This window comes from Pseudophryne corroboree, chromosome 1 (assembly GCF_028390025.1).
Source record: "Pseudophryne corroboree isolate aPseCor3 chromosome 1, aPseCor3.hap2, whole genome shotgun sequence".
Classification (NCBI taxonomy): domain Eukaryota; kingdom Metazoa; phylum Chordata; class Amphibia; order Anura; family Myobatrachidae; genus Pseudophryne; species Pseudophryne corroboree.
Window position 1 is genome coordinate 885,481,434 of NC_086444.1, and position 24,340 is coordinate 885,505,773.

The window sequence follows — 24,340 nt, forward strand, 5'->3', positions numbered from 1 at the left end:
TTACAGATGTTTCCCCTCACTGATTTTTCTAATAGATCTTGCCGTTCCCCTCTGGATGGGGAGGGGGTGCGCGACGCCATACCAGAGGTGCGTCAGGTTCAGGGCATTGTCCTGCTGTCACTGGTTTAAAAAACAAACAAAAAAACAATGACTAGAGGTTGAATGCGTTGTTCTCCGCACTCAGATTACCTGGGTGGATATCCAGGATGGTCTTTGCTATTTCACCTGTGTGATGGTAGTAGGATGGTATTCTTTCAATAGTGAGAGCCATTGTTAGTCTGTACTGGGACACTCTCCTGATTAAGGCGAGGTCAAGACTCAAGTGGTGCAAATCGTTGTTTTCTCTCTGACGGTTCTTCAACACAGGGGAAGACTGTTACTCCTAACGTCGCAGGTGGATATCGGGGTAGATAAGAAACGGTTGAAGTTCTCTGTGTTCCTGAGAGGATCCGAAGTCGGATCAGATTTGCAGTGACAATCCATCAATATGTTCCGTCGATGAAGAAGATGGGTGCGCCCTAAGAGGCCTTTTTCGGTGAGCGGGTCAAATGCCAGAGTGGGTTTCACGGGGTCACTTAGGAATGTGGCCCGGGCCTCACCTGCACGTGCGCCGAAATATATTCCTAATGGCCAGGATATCGCTCCTGTGGTGTCTGCTCAGTTCTCACCTCCTAGAGGGACAAAGGTTCGGTATCCAGGATGAGATTCTGGTGTCCATGCATGCAGATCTCAGAGACTGGGGAGCAGTCCTTGTGAGGGAAGTATTTCCAGAGGAAAAGGTCAAGCTTGACTGCAATAAGCTTTCTTGAATTAAGAGCTATTTTCAATGAGCATATGCTTAGTGATCTGCCCGTGTTACTTCTGTCGGACGTCTTGACAGCAGTAAGTAAGCCGCTAGGGCGGAACAAGGAGAAAAGCGACAATGGCAGAAGCCGGAAAAAGTTTTCCATTGGGTGGAAAGACTGGTAAACGCTAGGTCGGCGGTCTTCGTTCCGGTTGTGAACAATGGAGAAATAGTTTCCTCTGCAGATGCGGTCTTCATCCGGAAAAGATACAGTAGTCATAGAGAAGTTTTCCCTGAAGTGACAAGTCGTTGAGGAGTGCCTCAATTGAACAGGTTGGCGTCTCGCCTCGACGAGAGACCTCGGGGATATTGTTCCAGGTCAGGGGACACTCAAGCTATAGCAGTGGAAGTCCTTGGGACACCTTGGGTTTTTTCAGTCGGGCTATGTATCCCCTCCGTTTTTACTCTTTGGAAGGTGATGAACTAAAGAAGAACAAAGGTTCAGGTGATCCTCATTGTTCCGGTCTAACCAAGGAGGACTCTGTATCCTCTTCCTCTACGTGAGGAACTGTTACAGCAAGATCCGGGCGTGTATCAAGAGTTACCGCGGTTGCGTTTGATAGCGTGGCGGTTTAATGCCATATCATAACCAAAAAAGCAGTAACGGCAAAGCCTTACCACCGTGTTTGGAGACTATATGTGTCTTGGTGGGATTCTAAGAAGGCTACTACGGTAGACTTTCAGCTGGGTCGTTCTTCTCCATTCTTTGCAAGCAGGTGTAGGTGCAGGCCTAAAGTTTGGCTCCTTTTAAGTGCGGTGTTTGACCTTATAAATTTTCTTTCAAGAAAGAATTGCCAGCCTTTCCGGAAGTTCTGACCTTCGTGAAAGGAGTACTGCACATCCAACCTCCATTTGTGCCCCCGTTGGCACCATGGGACCTTGACGTGGTGTTGCGTTTTCTTGTGTCACACTGTTTGGTACCTTTGTGAAGGGTTGTGTTAAAATTTCTCTTTGGAGAGTGGTCATGATATTGGCTTTGGTATCCGCAATGCGGGTGTTCGAAGTAGCGGCCTTGTCTCACAAGAGCCGTTTGATCTTCCGTGTGAATAGAGAGGATTTGAGAACTCGGATAATAGTTCTGCCAAATGTGTTTTCTGGGTTTCGCAGAAATCAGTCTATTTTGATGCCGTTGGTTACTTAGGCATTAGCTGAGTCAAAGTCTTTTGATATAGTCAGGGCTTTGAATATTTAGGTCGCCAATTTGGCTCAGATTGGGAAAACAGAGGCTCTGTTTGTCTGGTATGTTTCCAGCGTGATTGGGGCGCCTGCGTCTATGCAGTCGGTTACACGCTGGATCTGTGATACGATTCGGCGTGCTCGTTCTACGGCTGGATTGTTGTTACCGAAGTCGGTGGAGACCTATTTTACTAGGAAGATGGGTTCTTCTTGGGCGGATGCCCAAGGAATCTCCGCGGTTCAACTTTGCCGAGCGGCTGCTTGGTCGGGTTCAAACACTTTTGTTATGCCTACAAGTTTGATACCCTGGCTGATGGGGACCTTTTGTTGCTCAATCGGTGCTGCAGAGTCGTCCGCACTCTCCCGCCCAGTCTGGAGCTTTGGTATAAACCCCACGGTCCTTTTGGAACCCCAGCATCCTCTAGGACGTAGAAGAAAATAGGATTTTAATACCTACCGGTAAATCCTTTTCTCTTAGTCCGTAGAGGATGCTGGGCGCCCGTCCCAGTGGGTACTGTGTCTGCAGTAATTGGTTATGGTTACACTCTGGTGGTGTTTCTTTCTGTCAGCCTGTTGCTGACGTTGTTCATGCCATGGCATGCAGTGTTTTCTTATTGGTTGTGTTGACACACAGGTTGTGTTACATATTCTCTCAGCATGTGGCTGTGTATTTTTTCATACCGTTGGCTGGTATTCTATTGAACGCCACATTCTGCGGTATGTTCGTGGTGTGAGCTGGTTTGACACTCACCGTGTTTAAATAATAAATTCTTTCCTCGAAATGTCCATCTCTCCTGGGCACAGTTCTATAACTGAGGTCTGGGGGAGGGGCATAGAGGGAGGAGCCAGTTCACACCCAGTCAAAGTCTTTTTAGTGTGCCCAAGCTCCTGTGGATCCCGTCTATACCCCATGGTCCTTTTGGAACCCCAGCATCCTCTACGGACTAAGAGAAAAGGATTTACCGGTAGGTATTAAAATCCTATTTATACACATAATACCACACAGTTATGCCCCATACACATATGACACATTATTAATGTGCTTATAAACATAATGCGCCTTACACATTATGACAACCTTTATTAATGTTCTTATACACATAATGTCCCTTACACATGTCGCACATTATTAATGCCCTTATACACATGACACACATAATGCCCCTTACACATATGCCGCATATTATTAATGCCCTTATACACATAATGACACACATAATGTCCCTTACATATATGCCGCACATTATTAATGCCCTTATACACATAATGACACACATAGTGCCCCTTACACATTTACTGCACATTATTAATGCATCTTTACACATGACTCACATAATGCCCCTTACACACATGCCAATCACTACTGCACAACCAACCCACTCACACAAAGCACTCACACAGCCGCTAACACTGTGACCTCTGCTTGGATACAGATGTGTCCTCATAAATCTTGCCTCTGTGCTAATGTCGGGTGACTTTTCTTGTGAAACTGTATCTTATTTTCATTGCTCTGTGGCTAGGATGCACAAGCAGCTTCTGCTGATTAAAATGAAATGCAGCATGCCTATAGTGCAGGGGTGGGCAATTATTTCAGCTGAGGGGCCACTTGACACTTTCCTGTCAGTATTCGGGGGCTACACACAAAATAGCAGCCCCCCCCCCCCCATGCGCCAAAAATATAGGGACGTGGCTTCGTGTGGAAGGGGCGTGGCCACAACATAATACAGATTCATATTAGGCTGCACAATAGTATCCATTATTCAAATTACGCCACACAGTAGCGCCACTTACACACATTACACCAGGTAGAGCCCCTTTTACACATATTACGCCAGCAGAGCCCGTCACACATTATGCCAGGTAGAGACCCATTTTACAGATTACTCCAGGTAGAGCCCCTATTACACATCACGGCAGGTAAAACCCCCCTTTACATGACACATTACAGCAGGTAGAACTCTCTTTTACACACTGTAGGGGGGGGAGGGTTTTGGTTAGGCTGCGTCCAGGTGGGTTAGGATTAGGCTGCGAGGAGGGGAGGTTAGGGTTGGGCACCACCCTCGGAGGGTTAGGCTACGGGGGGGAGGTTAGGTTTAGGCAGCGGGGACAGGGGGTTGGGTTTAGGCAAACATGGGGGGTGGTAAGGGTTAGGCACCAAGGGAGGAGGTTAGCATTATGCTGCGGGGAGGGAGGGTTAGGGGGATGGGGAGAGGGGAGAACACCCCTTACTCACCCTGTCGGTTTCGAGATATAGGGATCCTGGCGTCTGTATTTTGACCGCCGGGATCCCAAACGGCGGTGAATCATACTGATCCAACACATACACAGAATTACAGATGCATAGTTACACAGATACATATACAGAGTTACAGACATACAGTATACACAGAGTTACACAGACACATATACAGAGCTACAGACACACATACAGAGCTACAGACACATATAGAGTTACACAGAGACATATACAGACACATACACAGAGTTACAGGCACATTATCATATACAGTTACACAGACATAATATCATTTATGGTCCCTCATACCTTAAACACGGTCACTGCATGGAAACTTTGACAGGTCCATCATCCTATCTGCCAGTGCCATGCATGTTGCATGTTAAAGTGCAGGAGCATCAGGGCTGTGCTCCGTGCTGGGTAGCCCCGCCCCCACCCCTGCTGGGACACTGCTTCCTCCTTTCTGGTAATCAGGGATGTCCCATTGAAGGAGGGGGGCCCAGGACACATGCCCGAGAGACCCCTGTGACTGAGAGCCCACCTCTGACTGCAGTGCAAAGCAAAGTCCTTCCCCTTGTCTCATAGGCGGATCTTTGCCTGGCTGGCTGGGACTCGGAGGGTGAGAGTAGCAGGCCAAGGAGGAGGAGGAGCTGTGCAGGCTGACAAGGAGCAGGAGGGGAAACATCACATAGTGCCGGCTGCGGCTAATAGAGCCGCGCAGCTGCAGGTATCAGCTCGCAGCCGCTGCCGTTGACCTGGGCTGGAAGCTGGCCGGGACAATGGAGTCGAAGTGCCCACATCAGGGCTGGAGCACTGCGGCAAAAGACTCCATTGTCTCCGGCAGTTCCGCCCCTGGACTGGCGCCGGTATCTTGGAGGTAGTACTGCCGAGCAATGACAAGCAGCTCAGCTGGTTGGGCCGCTTGTCATTGCGTGCAGGTGGGCGGCAGCGGGCCGGGCAGGATCGGTTCGCGGGCCGGATCCGGCCCACGGGCCGTATTTTGCCCACCCCTACTATAGTGTATACTGTGTGAGACTGTGACTGTATCTGCATTTGAAATGGTACACACAGAATATAGGCATGCTGCATATCAATTTAATCAGCAGAAGCTGCTGATGCCCCTAGGCATACCAAATGCCCTAGGCATTTGCCTAGTTTGCCTATGCCTAGGGCCGGCACTGCTGTGCTGTCTATGGAGAGCTTCAGTGAGAGGCGAGGGGAGATGAGGTAATGTGCTTTCATAAGACTCTCTCTGTTTACATTGAGTGGCTGTAAGATGGTGTATGTCATTCCTAGCAGCCACTAAGAACTCTGAGGAAGAATGGGGCCTCACCATATCTTAAATTTGTGTGTGTGTGGTTTTTTTTTTTTAAATACATTTTAAAAAATAAATATTGACAATTTTTGAGGTAACTTCTGAAAAAATAAGAATTTACTTACCGATAATTCTATTTCTCGTAGTCCGTAGTGGATGCTGGGGACTCCGTAAGGACCATGGGGAATAGCGGCTCCGCAGGAGACTGGGCACATCTAAAGAAAGCTTTAGGACTAACTGGTGTGCACTGGCCCCTCCCCCTATGACCCTCCTCCAAGCCTCAGTTAGGATACTGTGCCCGGACGAGCGTACACAATAAGGAAGGATTTTGAATCCCGGGTAAGACTCATACCAGCCACACCAATCACACCGTATAACCTGTGATCTGAACCCAGTTAACAGCATGATAACAGAGGAGCCTCTGAAAGATGGCTCACAACAATAATAACCCGATTTTTGTAACAATAACTATGTACAAGTATTGCAGACAATCCGCACTTGGGATGGGCGCCCAGCATCCACTACGGACTATGAGAAATAGAATTATCGGTAAGTAAATTCTTATTTTCTCTAACGTCCTAAGTGGATGCTGGGGACTCCGTAAGGACCATGGGGATTATACCAAAGCTCCCAAACGGGCGGGAGAGTGCGGATGACTCTGCAGCACCGAATGAGAGAACTCCAGGTCCTCCTCAGCCAGGATATCAATTTTGTAGACTTTTACAAACGTATTTGCTCCTGACCAAGTAGCTGCTCGGCAAAGTTGTAAAGCCGAGACCCCTCGGGCAGCCGCCCAAGATGAGCCCACCTTCCTTGTGGAATGGGCTTTAACAGATTTTGGCTGTGGCAGGCCCGCCACAGAATGTGCAAGCTGAATTGTACTACAAATCCAACGAGCAATAGTCTGCTTAGAAGCAGGAGCACCCAGCTTGTTGGGTGCACACAGGATAAACAGCGAGTCAGATTTCCTGACTCCAGCCGTCCTGGAAACATATATTTTCAGGGCACTGACAACGTCTAGCAACTTGGAGGCCTCCAAGTCCCTAGTAGCCGCAGGCACCACCAATAGGTTGGTTCAGGTGAGACGCTGAAACCACCTTAGGGAGAAACTGAGGACGAGTCCTCAATTCCGCCCTGTCCGAATGGAAAATCAGATAAGGGCTTTTTCAGGATAAAGCCGCCAATTCTGACACGCGCCTGGCCCAGGCCAGGGCCAACAGCATGACCACTTTCCATGTGAGATATTTTAACTCCACAGATTTAAGTGGTTCAAACCAATGTGACTTTTGGAACCAAAAACTACATTGAGATCCCAAAGTGCCACTGGAGGCACAAAAGGAGGCTGTATATGCAGTACCCCCTTTTACAAACGTCTGAACTTCAGGGACTGAAGCTAGTTCTTTTTTGGAAGAAAATTGACAGGGCCGAAATTTGAACCTTAATGGACCCCAATTTCAGGCCCATAGACACTCCTGTTTGCAGGAAATGTAGGAATCGACCCAGTTGAATTTCCTCCGTCGGGCCTTACTGGCCTCGCACCACGCAACATATTTTCGCCAATTGCGGTGATAATGTTTTTGCGGTTACATCCTTCCTGGCTTTGATCAGGATAGGGATGACTTCATCCGGAATGCCTTTTTTCCTTCAGGATCCGGCGTTCAACCGCCATGTCGTCAAACGCAGCCGCGGTAAGTCTTGGAACACACAGGGTCCTTGCTGGAGCAGGTCCCTTCTTAGAGGTAGAGGCCACGGATCCTCCGTGAGCATCTCTTGAAGTTCCGGTTACCAAGTCCTTCTTGGCCAATCCGGAGCCACGAATATAGTGCTTTCTCCTCTCTATCTTATCAATCTCAGTACCTTGGGTATGAGAGGCAGAGGAGGGAACACCTACACTGACTGGTACACCCACGGTGTTACCAGAGCGTCTACAACTATTGCCTGAGGGTCTCTTGACCTGGCGCAATACCTGTCGAGTTTTTTAATCATGTGGACGACTTCTGGGTGAAGTCCCCACTCTCCCGGGTGGAGGTCGTGCTGAGGAAGTCTGCTTCCCAGTTGTCCACTCCCGGAATGAATACTGTTGACAGTGCTATCACATGATTTTCCGCCCAGCGAAGAATCCCTGCAGCTTCTGCCATTGCCCTCCTGCTTCTTGTGCCACCCTGTCTGTTTACGTGGGTGACTGCCATGATGTTGTCCGACTGGATCAATACCGGCTGACCTTGAAGCAGAGGTCTTGCTAAGCATAGAGCATTGTAAATGGCCCTTAGCTTCAGGATATTTATGTGAAGTGATGTATCCAGGCTTGACCCTAAGCCCTGGATATTCCTTCCCTGTGTGACTGCTCCCCAGCCTCGCAGGCTGGCATCCGTGGTCACCAGGACCCAGTCCTGAATGCCGAATATGCGGCCCTCTAGAAGATGAGCACTCTGCAACCACCACAGGATGGATACCCTTGTCCTTGGTGACAGGGTTATCCGCTGATGCATCTGAAAATGCGACCCGGACCATTTGTCCAGTAGGTTCCACTGGAAAGTTCTTGCGTGGAATCTAACGAATGGGATTGCTTTGTAGGAAGCCACCATTTTTACCCAGAACCCTTGTGCATTGATGCACTGAGACTTGGTTCGATTTTAGGAGGTTCCTGACTAGCTCGGATAACTCCCTGGCTTTCTCTTCCGGGAGAAACACCTTTTTTCTGGACTGTGTCCAGGAACATCCCTAGGAAACAGAAGACAAGTCTTCGGAACCAGCTGCGATTTTGGAATATTGAGAATCCAATCGTGCTGCCTCAACACTACCTGAGATAGTGCAGTGCTACACCGACTTCCAACTGTTCCCTGGATCTTACCCTTATCAGGGAATCGTCCAAGTAAGGGATAACTAAAATTCCCTTCCTTCGAAGGGATATCATTTCGGCCATTACCTTGGTAAAGACCCGGGGTGTCGTGGACCATCCCTACGGCAGCGTCTGAACTGATAGTGACAGTTCTGTACCATAACCTGAGGTACCCTTGGTGAGAAGGGTAAATTTTGACATGAAGGTAAGCATCCTTGATGTCCCGAGACATCATGTAGTCCCCTTCTTCCAGGTTCGCAATCACTGCTCTGAGTGACTCAATCTTGAATTTGAACCTCTGTATGTAAGTGTTCAAAGATTTTAGATTTTAGATTTAGAATCGGTCTCACCGAGCCGTCTGGCTTCGGTACCACAATAGTGTGGAATAATACCCCGTTCCCTGTTGCAGGAGGGGTACCTTGATTATCACCTGCTGGGAATACAGCTTGTGAATGGCTTCCAAAACTGCCTCCCTGTCAGAGGGAGACGTCGGTAAAGCCGACCTTTGGAAACGGCGAGGGGGAGACGTCTCGAATTTCAATATGTACCCTTGAGATATTACCTGAAGGATCCAGGGGTCTACTTGCGAGTGAGCCCACTGCGCACTGAAATTCATTGAGAACGGGCCCCCACCATGCCTGAGCTTGTAAGGCCCTAGCGTCATACTGAGGGCTTTGCAGAGGCGGGAAAGGATTTCTGTTCCTGGGAACTGGGTAATCTCTTCAGCCTTTTTTCCTCTCCCTCTGTCACGAGCAGAAAAGAGGAACCTTTTGTCCGCTTGCCAACAAAGGACTGCGCCTGATAATACGGCGTCTTATTTTGAGAGGCGACCTGGGGTACAAACGTGGATTTCCCAGTTGTTGCCATGGCCACCAGGTCTAAAAGACTGACCCCAAATGTCCCCTTTCAAAGGCAATACTTCCAAATGCCGTTTGGAATCCGCATCACCTGACCATTTTACTGGTAGAATTGGACAACGCACTTATACTTGATGCCAGTCGGCAATTATTCCGCTGTGCATCCTGCATATATAGAAATGCATCTTTTAAATGCTCTATAGGCAATAATATACTATCCTTATCTAGGATATCAATATTTCCAGTCAGGGAATCCGACCATGCCAACCCAGCACTGCACCTCCAGGCTGAGGCGATTGCTGGTCGCAGTATAACACCAGTATGTGTGTGAATACATTTTTGGATACCCTCCTGCTTTCTATCAGCAGGATCCTTAAGGGCGGCCATCTCATGAGAGGGTAGAGCCCTTGTTCTTACAAGCGTGTGAGCGCCTTACCCCCCCTAGGGGGTGTTTCCCAACGCACCCTAACCTCTGGCGGGAAAGGGTATACAGCCAATACTTTTTAAGAAATTATCATTGTTATCGGGGGGAAACCCACGCATCATCATCACACATTTTATTTCTCAGATTCAGGAAAACTACAGGTAGTTATTCCCTCACCGAACATAATACCCCTTTTTGGTGGTACTCGTATTATCAGAAATGTATAAAACATTTTCCATTGTCTCAATCGTGTAACGCGTGGCCCTACTGGAAATCACGGTTGTCTCTTCACCGTCGACACAGGAGTCAGTATCCGTGTCGGCGTCTGTATCTGCCATCTGAGGTAACGGGCGCTTTAAAGCCCCTGACGGCCTATGAGACGTCTGGACAGGCACAAGCTGAGTAGCCGGCTGTCTCATGTCAACCACTGTTTTTTTATACAGAGCTGACACTGTCACGTAATTTTCAACAGTACATCCACTCAGGTGTCGACCCCCTAGGTGGTGACATCACTGTTACAGACACTCTGCTCCGTCTCCACATCATTTTTCTCCTCATACATGTCGACACAAACGTACCGACACACAGCACACACACAGGGAATGCTCTGATAGAGGACAGGACCCCACTAGCCCTTTGGGGAGACAGAGGGAGAGTTTGCCAGCACACACCAGAGCGCTATATATATACAAGGATAACCTTATATAAGTGTTTTTCCCCTTATAGCTGCTGTATAGTTAATACTGCGCCTAATTAGTGCCCCCCTCTCTTTTTTAACCCTTTCTGTAGTGTAGTGACTGCAGGGGAGAGCCAGGGAGCTTCCCTCCAACGGAGTTGTGAGGGAAAATGGCGCTTGTGTGCTGAGGAGATAGGCTCCGCCCCCTTCACGGCGGCCTTTTCTCCCGCTTTTTTTAGGAAAACTGGCAGGGGTGAAATGCATCCATATAGCCCAGGAGCTATATGTGATGTATTTCTTTAGCCATATAAGGTTTAAACATGTTGTATTGCGTCTCAGGGCGCTCCCCCCCAGCGCCCTGCACCCTCAGTGACCGGAGTGTGAAGTGTGCTGAGAGCAATGGCGCACAGCTGCAGTGCTGTGCGCTACCTTATTGAAGACAGGAACGTCTTCTGCCGCCGATTTTTCCGGACCTCTTCGCTCTTCTGGCTCTGTAAGGGGGCCGGCGGCGCGGCTCCGGGACCCATCCAGGCTGAACCTGTGATCGTCCCTCTGGAGCTAATGTCCAGTAGCCAAGAAGCCCAATCCACTCTGCAGTCAGGTGAGTTCGCTTCTTCTCCCCTTAGTCCCACGATGCAGTGAGCCTGTTGCCAGCAGGTCTCACTGAAAATAACAAACCTAAACTAAAACTTTCACTAAGAAGCTCAGGAGAGCCCCTAGTGTGCACCCTTCTCGTCGGGCACAGAAATCTAACTGGGGCTTGGAGGAGGGTCATAGGGGGAGGAGCCAGTGCACACCAGTTAGTCCTAAAGCTTTCTTTACATGTGCCCAGTCTCCTGCGGAGCCGCTATTCCCCATGGTCCTTACGGAGTCCCCAGCATCCACTTAGGACGTAAGAGAAATAAAATTAGTTAAGTGGTTAATAAATCAGTTTTTCATAGATTCATCTGTTGTATACTGAGCACTGAAAGGCAATTTCAGTGATTTGCTGATTGGTTTGTTTATTTCTTTAGAGATTTAGGAGTCTGGGTATTTATAGCTCAAACTGACATCAATAGATTCCAGGGTTAGGAAATCAACCTGTAAATGGCTAAAAATAAAAACCAACAATAATTTATACAAACTAACCATTAGATCTCTACACATTGGTGTGTTTGAAATTGTATTTAATTTAAACATGATTAAATGGAGTTCACTTATGAATTTGATAGTGCCCCTGAAATGGCTATATATCCCTACTAAGCAGTCTCCCCTTTCTGTGGGAGGCAGTTACGTGACCAGTGGTCAAAATACAGATGCCGGAATCCCACACCCTTACAGTCTCGACAGTCGCCATGCCAACTAACAGGGACTATTCCCACTCGTGGGTGTCCACGACACCCATAGAGTGGGAATATAACTGGAGCCTGCTAGGGGCTTTGTTTTTGTGTGTGTGTGTGTGTGTGTGTGTTTGTGTGTGTGTGTGTGTGTGTGTCCCTCTTCCCCCCCCACCGGATATCTAAAAGCCGGGATCCCAGCGTCTATGTGGTGACCGGTGGCCTCCTGACCGCTGGTCACGCATACCCAACCCCTTTCTGTTTATTATATTTCCTCTGCTAGAATGACCATGGTATACCCAGTAGCTGTGTTCTGTTAAGTGTGATTTATGTGCATTACTGCTTCAACCTTTCTTCATAGACAACTTATGGTACTCACATATATGACCTAATGCAAATGATGCCACAAATGTGACTTGTTAGGGTACAGGGTAGGCAATTTAAGCTTAAGAGGGCTAGAATTCCAGACATGTGGTACAGTTACCGATAGAGCCCAGTTTTCAAAAAGGCTATAGTGATATTAGTTTCAGTTTTAGAAGTCAGTAAAGTAGGCTATTTTAAGGCCATATCAATTTAAAGGGAGACCTGGTCAAAAGGTCAATCGCGATCTACAGATAGCACACGGGGAATCCACCGGTATATCGCAACCAACATAACTAAAATAAACCCGATATGGCATGTGAGGCCTCAGAAGCCCAGCTCCTGTGTGGGGGCCAGTGACGACATATTGCTTGCTGCTGTTCGACTGCTTAGCCTGCATCTTACAGAGTGTGCAGACTATCACAGGGAGCTGCTGTACCGCATGGCTGCCCTCTGTGTATTGAACGCACTGGCATGTAGGCTCCTCACAGCGCCAAGTACATCTCTGGACTAATCGCAGCACACGTTCTGGAAGTGCAGAAGCCGCGCCTGGAGGTAGCGTTTGGGGGTATTTGTATTATGTGAGAAAAGGGGACATGAGGAGGAGGTCGAGGCAGTTTAATATAGGTTTTATTTTATTGTGGGGGACAATTTTTTCTCCTGTGGGGGCAATGTGTTTGAGGCTCTTCCTGTGAGGGCAATGTGTTTGAGGTTTTTTTCCTGTGTGAGGCAATGTATTTATTACTGTAGGAGCCGATGTGTGATTTCAGGCGAGACAGTCCCTACAACCTGTGCAGTGGGGCCATGCCCCCGGTGCACTAATGTTCCACCCAGGTAGATCATGAAAGCTTTTCAGATTTCAAAGTAGATTGCCGACTCCAAAAGTCTGGCCACCCCTGGTTTAATGCATAAGTATCTTAACAGTACTGAGCCAGAAGTGTCACTGTAACTTATGGAGTTCAATAATTATTGTGATTAATGCTTTAAAGAGATAATTGGGTAATTAATTTTTGGTCAGCTTCCTCAGTGGATCAATATTACCACAGTTAAATAATAATATTGTGGTCCAATTGAATTACATTGTACCACAGATTAACAATGGGATTGTGTGCTAATTGAAGTATAGCGCAGGGTATGATGGTTCACAGAAAGATAATTCCCATGATTGCATTGTAGTACATGTACGGCACTTGATTCATATGCATTGCTGCAAAACATAAAATATTTGCTGGCTGGTTCATGGATATTGAAATGACTGCAGATGGGGTTTCCAATTTGGTCACCAAAAGTGGGTAGCAAAATTGGTCAGATTCAGTCAGTGGACAAGTTCAGAAAACCTATTGCTAGGGACACTGTTCCTGACTGGATTAACTATCAACCTAAAACAAACAAACAAACAAACAAACAAACACAAACAAACAAACCAACCCATCAACAAAGAATAAAAGGATTTATATTCTATTTCTAACCATATAGGGCCTATTATTTTTAAAATTAATAAAACAGTCAGTTGCTCAGCTTGGAAGACCCCTGCCAGATGGCTTCTGTAGGTAATCACAAACCATATGCACACCAAGATAGTGCTGATAGTGTAGTCATTTTTCATATGGATACCTCAAAAATATATTCAATGTTTATTAAATGCACATGGAAATTAGCTTATCTAGGGTTTATTTACACTGGTGTTACAGATGTATGGCTAAATTCCTCAGACATAAAAGTGCAATTAATACCCCTGGAAACGATTACACATGTATGTATCACTGGGAGGAATTCTACTTCTGAGTGAGATTTAGTGTCATGTGTACGAGATTATATACCTGTATTGATACGGATTCGGTATGATTACCCGAGGATCGGGATCCCGGCAGTCAGGAGGCAGACACCGGAATCCCGACAGTGTCGCATCGAAAACCTTTGTGGGCTCACTGTGCTCACCACGCTTCCTTCGCCACACTATTATATTCCCCCTCGGTTGGTGGCGTGGACCCACCAACCGAGGGGGAATACTGAGTTTTTGTCGGGATTCCGTCAGTATTTCATCGGCTGTTGGGATTCCGGCGTCGGTGTCCTGACCGCCGGGAAATGAACTGCGACCCATTAATACTAAGCATTACATTGAAAAATTCTAGCTCTATATGAGACTTTATGCATTTTAATATACCGTACGTTAATCCACGTTATATCTAAGTTTGTATTTATGTTTTTACTTCACTTTCCCTGCTTTTGGAGTGTTGACACAGACCTGAATGTGAGCATTCTTTCAGTTGATGCTTTTTCAGCACATTTATTTCACTATTTTTTGTTTGTAAACTAGATTTTGTTTTATAATTGATAGGAGAACACTGGTTATGGGCCAGGCCTATGAGACAAACCACTAACTTATCTGCTCCTTCTCCCTTCCCCAAGGGCTGCTCCATGCAGCAGGTAGTTATAATTGTGTCAACCATCTGCAATTTTAAAATGAGATGCAGTATAGGTAATATTATTCAGAACACTTGCAAATTGTATTTTTTGGGGGGATACTTATTTTCTGTAACATAGAGCACCATAACAAAAATGCACAAAAATGTAACTTAAATTGCCAATGACCTCTGTCGTCTTCATTTAGGGTTGCCATAATATCTCTTTAATCCAGAACACCTATGATTTACACCGGTTCTTTGGCTGGCTAAATTCAAGCCTGCATTTCACCTGGTTCTAATCAGCCACAGCACCCGTGTAAATCACAGGTGTCCTGGATTAAAGGATTATGGCAAGGCTATCTTTATACTGTCTCTTGTATTCTTAACCTTATTAGCTTGTATAGCAGTGCTCCTCGCTCATCACCAGAGAAGAAGCTTGGTGATCAAGACTGTGACTATGACATTTTACACTAAACATATTTTATAAAAAAAAAAAAAAAAAAAAAAAAGTTTCTAAAATTTCTGCCAACAAGCACTCAGGCTAAAGATCCCAAACCTGTATATGAAAACTGTGGATGGGACACAAATTCAAAAATGTGACCGTGAAAACAGACCAGTCAACATTTTCGTTAGCTATGGTTAGTACTTTTCATTGCAGGTTGTGACATCACTAGTTACAGTATAATAAATTTCAATATTTGATCAATTCACAAAAAGGAGGTTCAGATAATCCTGAAAATTTGCAGACAACGGCATCTCAGAATACTATTATGTGGGTCCAATGAAAGATATCACCACCTGCAAGAGGTTAAGCAATTGGCTGGCACCAGAGATGCCAAGATGGCATCACCGCTGCTTGTGACTAGTACTACACCAAACAATCATTTCTTCACCGCTGCTTTCGGAGCTGATCCACTTCCATCTGTAGACTCTCAATCTTGTCTCCAAACTCTTGCTTGAAAAGTCGGTTGGCTTCCTCAGCTGCCAGACGATCTCGCTCCACAACTCGCAACCTGGATTTGAGCCACATGAATGGGTAGTAAAAACAAAACAAAAACCATGGAGGTGGTAGGGACAAGGATGGGACTTTAATAACCAAAATAAATATAAAACCCAAAAGGTAAATGATGGGAAAATTAGAATGGATAGAATACATGAAAATAAAATTGTAAGAATGAAAACAGAATAGTGGTGAATCAGGCAAAATGGATTTAAAATTATGTATGTAATACCATAAAATATTAATTTTAATGGTTCAAATTATTAAATGTTGTAGATTAGTCTTATTGTAATCAGCAGTTGGAATGTTTCAATAAGCAGACTGAAGTATATAATGATCCATAGTTTGGTGAAAGAATTCTAGTGAGAAGTGGAATTCTGAAACCTGGGGGTTTTATTTACTAAGCGTCGAGTTCTAGAACCCGACGCTTCTGAGTGCATTTATGCCTGAAATTTATAAGGGCTATGCTTTTACTAGCTGTGTTTTACTACTAAAACAATAACCTCATCCTATTTAGGGAATAAACAGGATCAGAAGCGCTGCGATTTAAAACCAGAAGCTTAATAAAGAAGCCTCCTGTTCCCCAAATATAGCTATATTGTGTCATCCTTGAGTGGCACTGCCAATTTATCTAGGGCATTTACATAGTTGCATAATCCTATATAACAATTTTGGGTAGTAGTTGATCTTCGATATGAACAATAATTGAACAAGTAAACGGGTTCAGGACCAAATCAAATTATTTATGGTCAAAGTGATAGGCAAAACCAGTGTTAGTGGCTGCCAACCATAAGACGTCGACAACCTCAGAAGCACAACAGCACACTTTCATCCAAGGGGTGCCATAAAATAAATGCTGATTCGCTAGGATGCCGTGATTCAAGAAAGCTGGGAAATACTGCCATATACGGAAATCCACTCCCATATCTTCTAAAACCATTGGGTACTGTAGATGCCTTATCAGTCAGCATGATATTGTGTTTTGAAAATGTTTCTTAGTGGAATAATTAATAATATAAGATAATCCAAAATATGGCTACTCCTCCATATTTGAATAGAAATATATCTAAATAATGTATACATTTTTATTTGTCTGTTCGTTTCGGCATCACACAAAAACTACAGGATGTATTTGGATGGGGTCTTCACTGTTGTATAGCTGAGTGACCTAGAAAGAAACGGAGGTATTATCTCAATGTGATATCAGGGAGCTGAGCAATAAAGGAAAAAACAGATGCTTGAAACTCGGCGCATGCAGTGTGCAGGGTCCTTAAGTCCAGAATAACTATGTATATAAATATAATTTTTTTGGGAGAAATATACTTCTAGGGACTGTTTATAAACTATAGAGACTTTTTTGTTTTTGGAAGACATCTGCGCAAGCAACCACTAGTTAGAAATAAAGTTCCTATTTCTATGTGCTGAATATTGGACATGTATTTCTACAGCCTTAAGCTGGGCACACACTGAGCGATCTATTGTCTGATCCGGCAAATAGGACCGACATATCTCTCACACTAGCGCATATCGGGCAATGTGTATGCCCGATATGCGTGTGCCCGCAGTCGCTAGTGACGTCAGGTCTGATGTGCTAGCGACACCATGTATGCTAATGGAGGATGGAATATTGATCGTTCTGTCCTTCATTAACATCACCTAATGTGTACCGGGTTCCGATATGTCGGCCCGTCAAGCCGACATATCGACTAGATACACATCGCTCCAGTGTGTACCCAGCTTTAAACTAGGTTGAAAATAGATACAATAATTATTTGTTGGGGTTTTCTCTACTATTATGTAGAAAACTAGAATTCTACCTGTACAATTACAAATACTTAAAATGTTTTATAATACAAATCTGCAGAGTACTAAATCTAGAAAGGAGCATTGTTTTATCAATCAGTAGTATTAATAAACATATAATTTAACAAGGCCATGAAAGCTCTAGCCTTCAATGTTCTGCCTCCACTCTATTTGACAACTGTCACAGTCCCTGCTCATCTGTCATATAAAAAATTGTGAGACCTGTAGGTCAGGACCTACCGTGACCATGCAAAGGTAAAAAGTATATTAGATTCATTAAATGTCACACAGAAGTGGTTTTAAAAATTTTATTTGGCAAATATTTTGGGGGTTCTAACAAGGATTCCATCTACAGGGAGGGTGTGGGAGAAAAAAGGATAACAGAACGGAGGAGCCATGGCTTCAAAATGCAGCAATTTCCAAATCAACAGTAGGCAACATTTAACATCTATGTAGTAGCTTGCAACAAGGCAGAATTCCTCCCTTCCTCCTGCTACCGAACTGCTGTTAGTGTTGGTCAGGGGGCCTCGTGTTAGACACCTAGTGCTGCTTCTGTAGAAGTTTACTTGCTGTACTGCTTAAGGTTTTTGCCTGCTTCACCAAATCTTTTTCACTGGTTTGTTAATTTAAAGTAACAATGTGAACAAAAAAACAGAAAAGTCAGATGAGAGACACGGGCAAATGATTAATAGGACAGAGAACACCAAGAGAGAAAGGTCAGTAAGAAACTCATACAGATTTATAAAAACACATTGTTGAAGAGAACCGGTCACTTGTGAATAAAGTATTTCCTTAGTTCCTTATGCACTGAGGTGGGTAAAAACAGCAACCTCCCCCTACCCCAAAACTATCTTCTGCTCACTCGTGTGTGACATCCTACAACACGAGCTGTCTGGGAACAAGTAACACAGTATATGGCAGAACTTGGAAGAGAAACATAATTTAAGCACAGTGCACTAATAGGTTGTGCTCACTCTGGAGTCAAAGACACTGCAAACTGCGCTTTTTCTTCCAAAATCTATAGTACAGCGAGAACTGCAAAAAGTACTTTTAAGCAAAAGTGGCAAACTCTCTAATGCTCTACAACAGATGGTGTTTCAGATATACAGAGTTGAGGGCTCCTGGTTACAAAGATGATGTTTGAATAACATTTGATGAACAATTCAATTTATAACTGTTTAACAAGAGTTGGAGGGCAAGATTATTGTGTTCAATATTATGACTATACAGGCATATTTAATAAAGCTCCTTAAAGCAAAGGTGATGAAAATTTTTTTGCACATAGGGGGTCATTCAGAGTTGTTCACTCGTTGACGATTTTCGCAACGGAGCGATTAAGGCATAAATGCGCATGTGCATGGTACGCAGCACGCATGCGCTAAGTATTTTAGAACAAAACTTAGTAGATTTACTCACGTCCGAACGAAGAATTTCCACCGTAGAAGTGATCGGAGTGTGATTGACAGGAAGTGGGTGTTTCTGGGCGGAAACTGTCCGTTTTCTGGGAGTGTGCGGAAAAACGCAGGTGTGCAAGGATAAAACGTGGGAGTGTCTGGAGAAACGGGGGAGTGGCTGGGCGAACGCAGGGTGTGTTTGTGACGTCAAACCAGGAACGAAACGGGCTGAGCTGATCGCAGTGTAAGATTAAGTCTCGAGCTACTCAGAAACTGCTAAGAATTTTCTATTCGCAATTCTGCTAATCTTTAGTTCGCAATTCTGCTAAGCTAAGATACACTCCCAGAGGGCGGCGGCCTAGCGTGTGCAATGCTGCTAAAAGCAGCTAGTGAGCGAACAACTCGGAATGACCCCCATAGTCTAATTAAATAGTGAAAGAATGCAGTTTCTTACAGCAGCAAAGACTTTAGTTGGGGCTCTGTCCTGCTGCAGAATACTGTATGTTGTAATAAATTTGCTATAAAGAGTTGCATTAAATATTACCTTGAAATTGTCACATAGTGACAAGAAAATAAAAAAAATAGCTGCAGGAAAGAAAGTAAGTGAACTGTGAGCATGCACTCGTCTTGAGCAGCATATACCAGTGACAGAGAACAGCAGTCTTCATATTCTCCCAGCTTCATGACCCATCAGTCTTGTCATCAGCTTTATGTCCTCTCAGCCCTAGCTCTTATTCCCTGCCAAACGTCAACCCCAGCCATAATCTTATTTATTAGAAGCTGAGGCAGCAAATGATGATTGCCAGGTCATAAAACCAAAAATAAGACTGGACATGATTACCACTTACTTCATTAAAGTCAAGTGTTAAGGAAGGCCCTGCTATGTACTAAATGCAATTTTTAGTCCACTTACATATGTGAACTCTCTTTACCAATTAAAAAAAAACAAGAAACAAAAAAAAAACAAGTGTAACATATTAGTGGATGGAAGCCTATGTGCAGTATTGTGTTGGGAAAGACGTAAAGTAGAAGAAGATAAACTACCAACCAATCAGCTCCTAGCTGTCATTTATCAAACACAGCCTGTAACATGCTTCATTGGATGGTACTTTATGTCTCTCCACTTTATCACTTTCCAAGGCTTAGTACATCTGCCCCTGGGTGTGCTCCTGGTCTTATTTTTTTTCAGGACCTCAACAGCCTCTGCAAAAAAAAAAATCCCTGATAATTACCCCGTTTTTGCAATTATGGCAGTGAAAGCACATACAATGCGTGATAAGTTCATGGACCGATGTGTTTTCACCCCAAAACAAAAATTTTTTAACAGGTGCAAAAAATAAGCTCTAATTGAATAGCCTGAAGCTATAAAAAAAAAAAATATGCAAAAAAGCTCGAGGCTACCCCCAATTTTTCGAACCAGTTACATTTTCGCAGCTGATTAAATTTTCCCCCAGGTGTAATATGTCGCCCTTTTGAAGGGTAAAGGAGCAAATGTATCCCTTAAAATGTAGCAGGTTGTCTATCACTGGTATAGTGGTTCTCAAACAATCTATTATTGAAACTAAAACATGGCAAATATTCATAATAGAATTCAGATTTTTTATTTTGCAACAGACAACATGCAGACATTTTAACTGGTTAATCTGTGTTTTAGAAACCAAACCAAGTGTTAAGTATGTTACAATCAAAGAGTGTCTACGTCGGATTCAGATCTGTGGGACTGTTACATATAGTCAGCATGCACACTATGCAACCTGCGGTAAGTATATGTGCCTAAACATTTCAGCAGACTGAGTTCATACTATAGATTTCCGCAACATACTTGTGGCTTGGGAATTAGTCTGCTAGGTACTACTTACTGTACTACTAAATGTGTCACAGGTCTTGATAGGTTGAGAAAAATCTTCAAATAAGACAAAAAATAATGTGCTCACTCTCTGCATTAACACAAGTTGCAATCTAACATTCTCTGTTGTTGCAAAAATGATAAAATGTAAGCAATATATTTTTCCTTTAACAACACTGTATTAGGTGGGAAAACAATTCAAGAATGTGATGTTCACTGATTTGATTGGAAAGTGTTTAAACCAAGAAGACAATATTTAAATGTGACGATATTAGACGTTATTAAATGATATTATTGTTACCTCCCAGCCAAATGCACACCAGTGTATGTAAAATGTTTGTGAGTAAAGCATGTGTTACCTCTGCTCCAGCTGTTTAATGGTAGCTGCCATCTGACTGGTCTTCTCTTCTAAACGACTGTTCAACTCACTTTTCTGTTTCACTGCAAGGTCTGAGCTCTGCAGGGGAAGGAACACAATTACTAATGATAGGAAGTTGCACAAGTAGAAGATTAATACAAGATTATTTAGAGTTAGATTTTGGTGTGAAGAAACATGGGGAATCTCTTCCACACTGATGCTAATTAAAGGTTACAATAAATATAAATAATCACTTTCTGAATATTTGTTGTGGCCACGTTAGAACCATATTACTGACAGAAAATAAGAATTTACTTACCGATAATTCTATTTCTCGGAGTCCGTAGTGGATGCTGGGGTTCCTGAAAGGACCATGGGGAATAGCGGCTCCGCAGGAGACAGGGCACAAAAAAGTAAAGCTTTACTAGGTCAGGTGGTGTGCACTGGCTCCTCCCCCTATGACCCTCCTCCAGACTCCAGTTAGGTACTGTGCCCGGACGAGCATACACAATAAGGGAGGCATTTTGAATCCCGGGTAAGACTCATACCAGCCACACCAATCACACCGTACAACTTGTGATCTAAACCCAGTTAACAGTATGACAACAGAAAGGGCCTCTTAAAGATGGCTCCTTAACAATAACCCGAATTAGTTAACAATAACTATGTACAAGTATTGCAGATAATCCGCACTTGGGATGGGCGCCCAGCATCCACTACGGACTCCGAGAAATAGAATTATCGGTAAGTAAATTCTTATTTTCTCTATCGTCCTAAGTGGATGCTGGGGTTCCTGAAAGGACCATGGGGATTATACCAAAGCTCCCAAACGGGCGGGAGAGTGCGGATGACTCTGCAGCACCGAATGAGAGAACTCCAGGTCCTCCTTTGCCAGGGTATCAAATTTGTAAAATTTTACAAACGTGTTCTCCCCCGACCACGTAGCTGCTCGGCAGAGTTGTAATGCCGAGACCCCTCGGGCAGCCGCCCAAGATGAGCCCACCTTCCTTGTGGAGTGGGCTTTTACAGTTTTAGGCTGTGGCAGGCCTGCCACAGAATGTGCAAGTTGAATTGTGTTACAAATCCAACGAGCAATCGACTGCTTAGAAGCAGGTGCGCCCAACTTGTTGGGTGCATACAATATAAACAGCGAGTCAGATTTTCTGACTCCAGCCGTCCTTGCAATGTATATTTTTAAGGCTCTGACAACGTCCAACAACTTGGAGTCCTCCAAGTCGCTAGTGGCCGCAGGCACCACAATAGGTTGGTTCAGATGAAATGCTGATACCACTTTAGGGAGAAAATGCGGACGAGTCCGCAGTTCTGCCCTATCCGAATGGAAGATTAGATAAGGACTTTTATAAGATAAAGCCGCCAATTCAGATACTCTCCTGGCAGAGGCCAGGGCTAGTAACATAGTCACTTTCAATGTGAGATATTTCAAATCCACCTTTTTCAATGGTTCAAACCAATGGGATTTGAGGAAATCTAAAACTACATTTAGATCCCACGGTGCCACCGGAGGCACCACAGGAGGCTGTATATGCAGTACTCCCTTGACAAAAGTCTGGACCTCAGGGACAGAGGCCAATTCTTTTTGGAAGAATATTGACAGGGCCGAAATTTGAACCTTAATGGATCCCAATTTGAGACCCATAGATAATCCTGATTGCAGGAAATGTAGGAAACGACCCAGTTGGAATTCCTCCGTCGGAACCCTCCGATCCTCGCACCACGCTACATATTTTCGCCAAATGCGGTGATAATGTTTCACGGTGACTTCCTTCCGTGCCTTAATCAAGGTAGGAATGACTTCTTCTGGAATGCCTTTCCCTTTTAGGATCTGGCGTTCAACCGCCATGCCGTCAAACGCAGCCGCGGTAAGTCTTGAAAAAGACAGGGACCCTGCTGTAGCAGGTCCCTTCTCAGAGGTAGAGGCCACGGTTCGTCCGTGAGCATCTCTTGAAGTTCCGGATACCAAGTCCTTCTCGGCCAATCCGGAACCACTAGTATTGTTCTTACTCTTCTTTGCCGTATGATCTTCAATACCTTTGGTATGAGCGGCAGAGGAGGAAACACATACACTGACTGGTACACCCAAGGAGTTACCAGTGCGTCCACAGCTATTGCCTGTGGATCTCTTGACCTGGCGCAATATTTGTCCAGTTTCTTGTTGAGGCGAGACGCCATCATGTCTACAATTGGTCTTTCCCAACGGTCTATTAACATGTTGAAGACTTCTGGATGTAGACCCCACTCTCCCGGATGAAGATCGTGTCTGCTGAGGAAGTCTGCTTCCCAGTTGTCCACGCCCGGGATGAACACTGCTGACAGTGCTATCACGTGATTCTCCGCCCAGCGAAGAATCTTGGCAGCTTCTGCCATTGCACTCCTGCTTCTTGTGCCGCCCTGCCTGTTTACATGGGCGACCGCCGTGATGTTGTCCGACTGAATCAACACCGGCTTTCCTTGCAGGAGAAGTTCCGCCTGGCTTAGAGCATTGTAGATTGCTCTTAGTTCCAGAATGTTTATGTGAAGAGACTTTTCCAGACTCGTCCATACTCCCTGGAAGTTTCTTCCTTGTGTGACTGCTCCCCAGCCTCTCAGGCTGGCGTCCGTGGTCACCAGGATCCAATCCTGAATGCCGAATCTGCGGCCTTCTAATAGGTGAGCCTTCTGCAACCACCACAGAAGTGACACCCTTGTCTTTGGTGACAGGGTTATTCGCAGGTGCATCTGCAGATGCGACCCTGACCATTTGTCCAACAGATCCCTTTGGAATATTCTTGCATGGAATCTGCCGAATGGAATTGCTTCGTAAGAAGCCACCATTTTTCCCAGGACTCTTGTGCATTGATGTACTGACACTTTTCCTGGTTTTAGGAGGTTCCTGACCAGATCGGATAACTCCTTGGCTTTTTCCTCTGGAAGGAAAACCTTTTTCTGAACCGTGTCCAGAATCATTCCTAGGAACAGCAGACGAGTTGTCGGGATTAAATGGGATTTTGGAATATTCAGAATCCACCCGTGTTGTCTTAGCACCTCTTGAGATAGTGCTAAAGCTGTCTCCAGCTGTTCTCTGGACCTTGCCCTTATTAGGAGATCGTCCAAGTATGGGATAACTAATACGCCTTTTCTTCGAAGAAGAATCATCATCTCGGCCATTACCTTGGTAAAGACCCGAGGCGCCGTGGACAATCCGAACGGCAGCGTCTGAAACTGATAGTGACAGTTTTGAACAATGAACCTGAGGTACCCCTGGTGTGCGGGGTAAATCGGAACGTGTAGATACGCATCCTTGATGTCCAAGGATACCATAAAGTCCCCTTCTTCCAGGTTCGCTATCACTGCTCTGAGTGACTCCATCTTGAACTTGAACTTTTTTATGTAGAGGTTCAAGGACTTCAGATTTAGAATAGGCCTTACCGAGCCATCCGGCTTCGGTACCACAAATAGAGTGGAATAATACCCCTTTCCTTGTTGTAATAGGG

At 45.0% G+C, this 24,340-nt stretch overlaps 1 protein-coding gene across 8 annotated transcripts in view; it reads right to left on the reverse strand.

Annotated features, from left to right (window-relative positions):
- Positions 1–24,340, reverse strand: part of RUFY3 (RUN and FYVE domain containing 3) — a 282,769-nt gene that overhangs the window by 32,234 nt on the left and 226,195 nt on the right. For 4 of the 8 annotated variants that reach the window (XM_063920120.1, XM_063920121.1, XM_063920123.1 and 1 more), the window contains 2 exons: positions 20,851–20,948; positions 15,342–15,461 (listed from right to left, as the gene is read on the reverse strand). In XM_063920120.1, the coding sequence (XP_063776190.1) occupies positions 15,342–15,461; positions 20,851–20,948 (218 nt within the window). Of the gene's footprint in view, positions 1–15,341; positions 15,462–17,545; positions 17,865–20,850; positions 20,949–24,340 lie in introns of those variants that run through there. The other 4 variants (XM_063920125.1, XM_063920126.1, XM_063920127.1 and 1 more) reach the window with 2 other exon arrangements.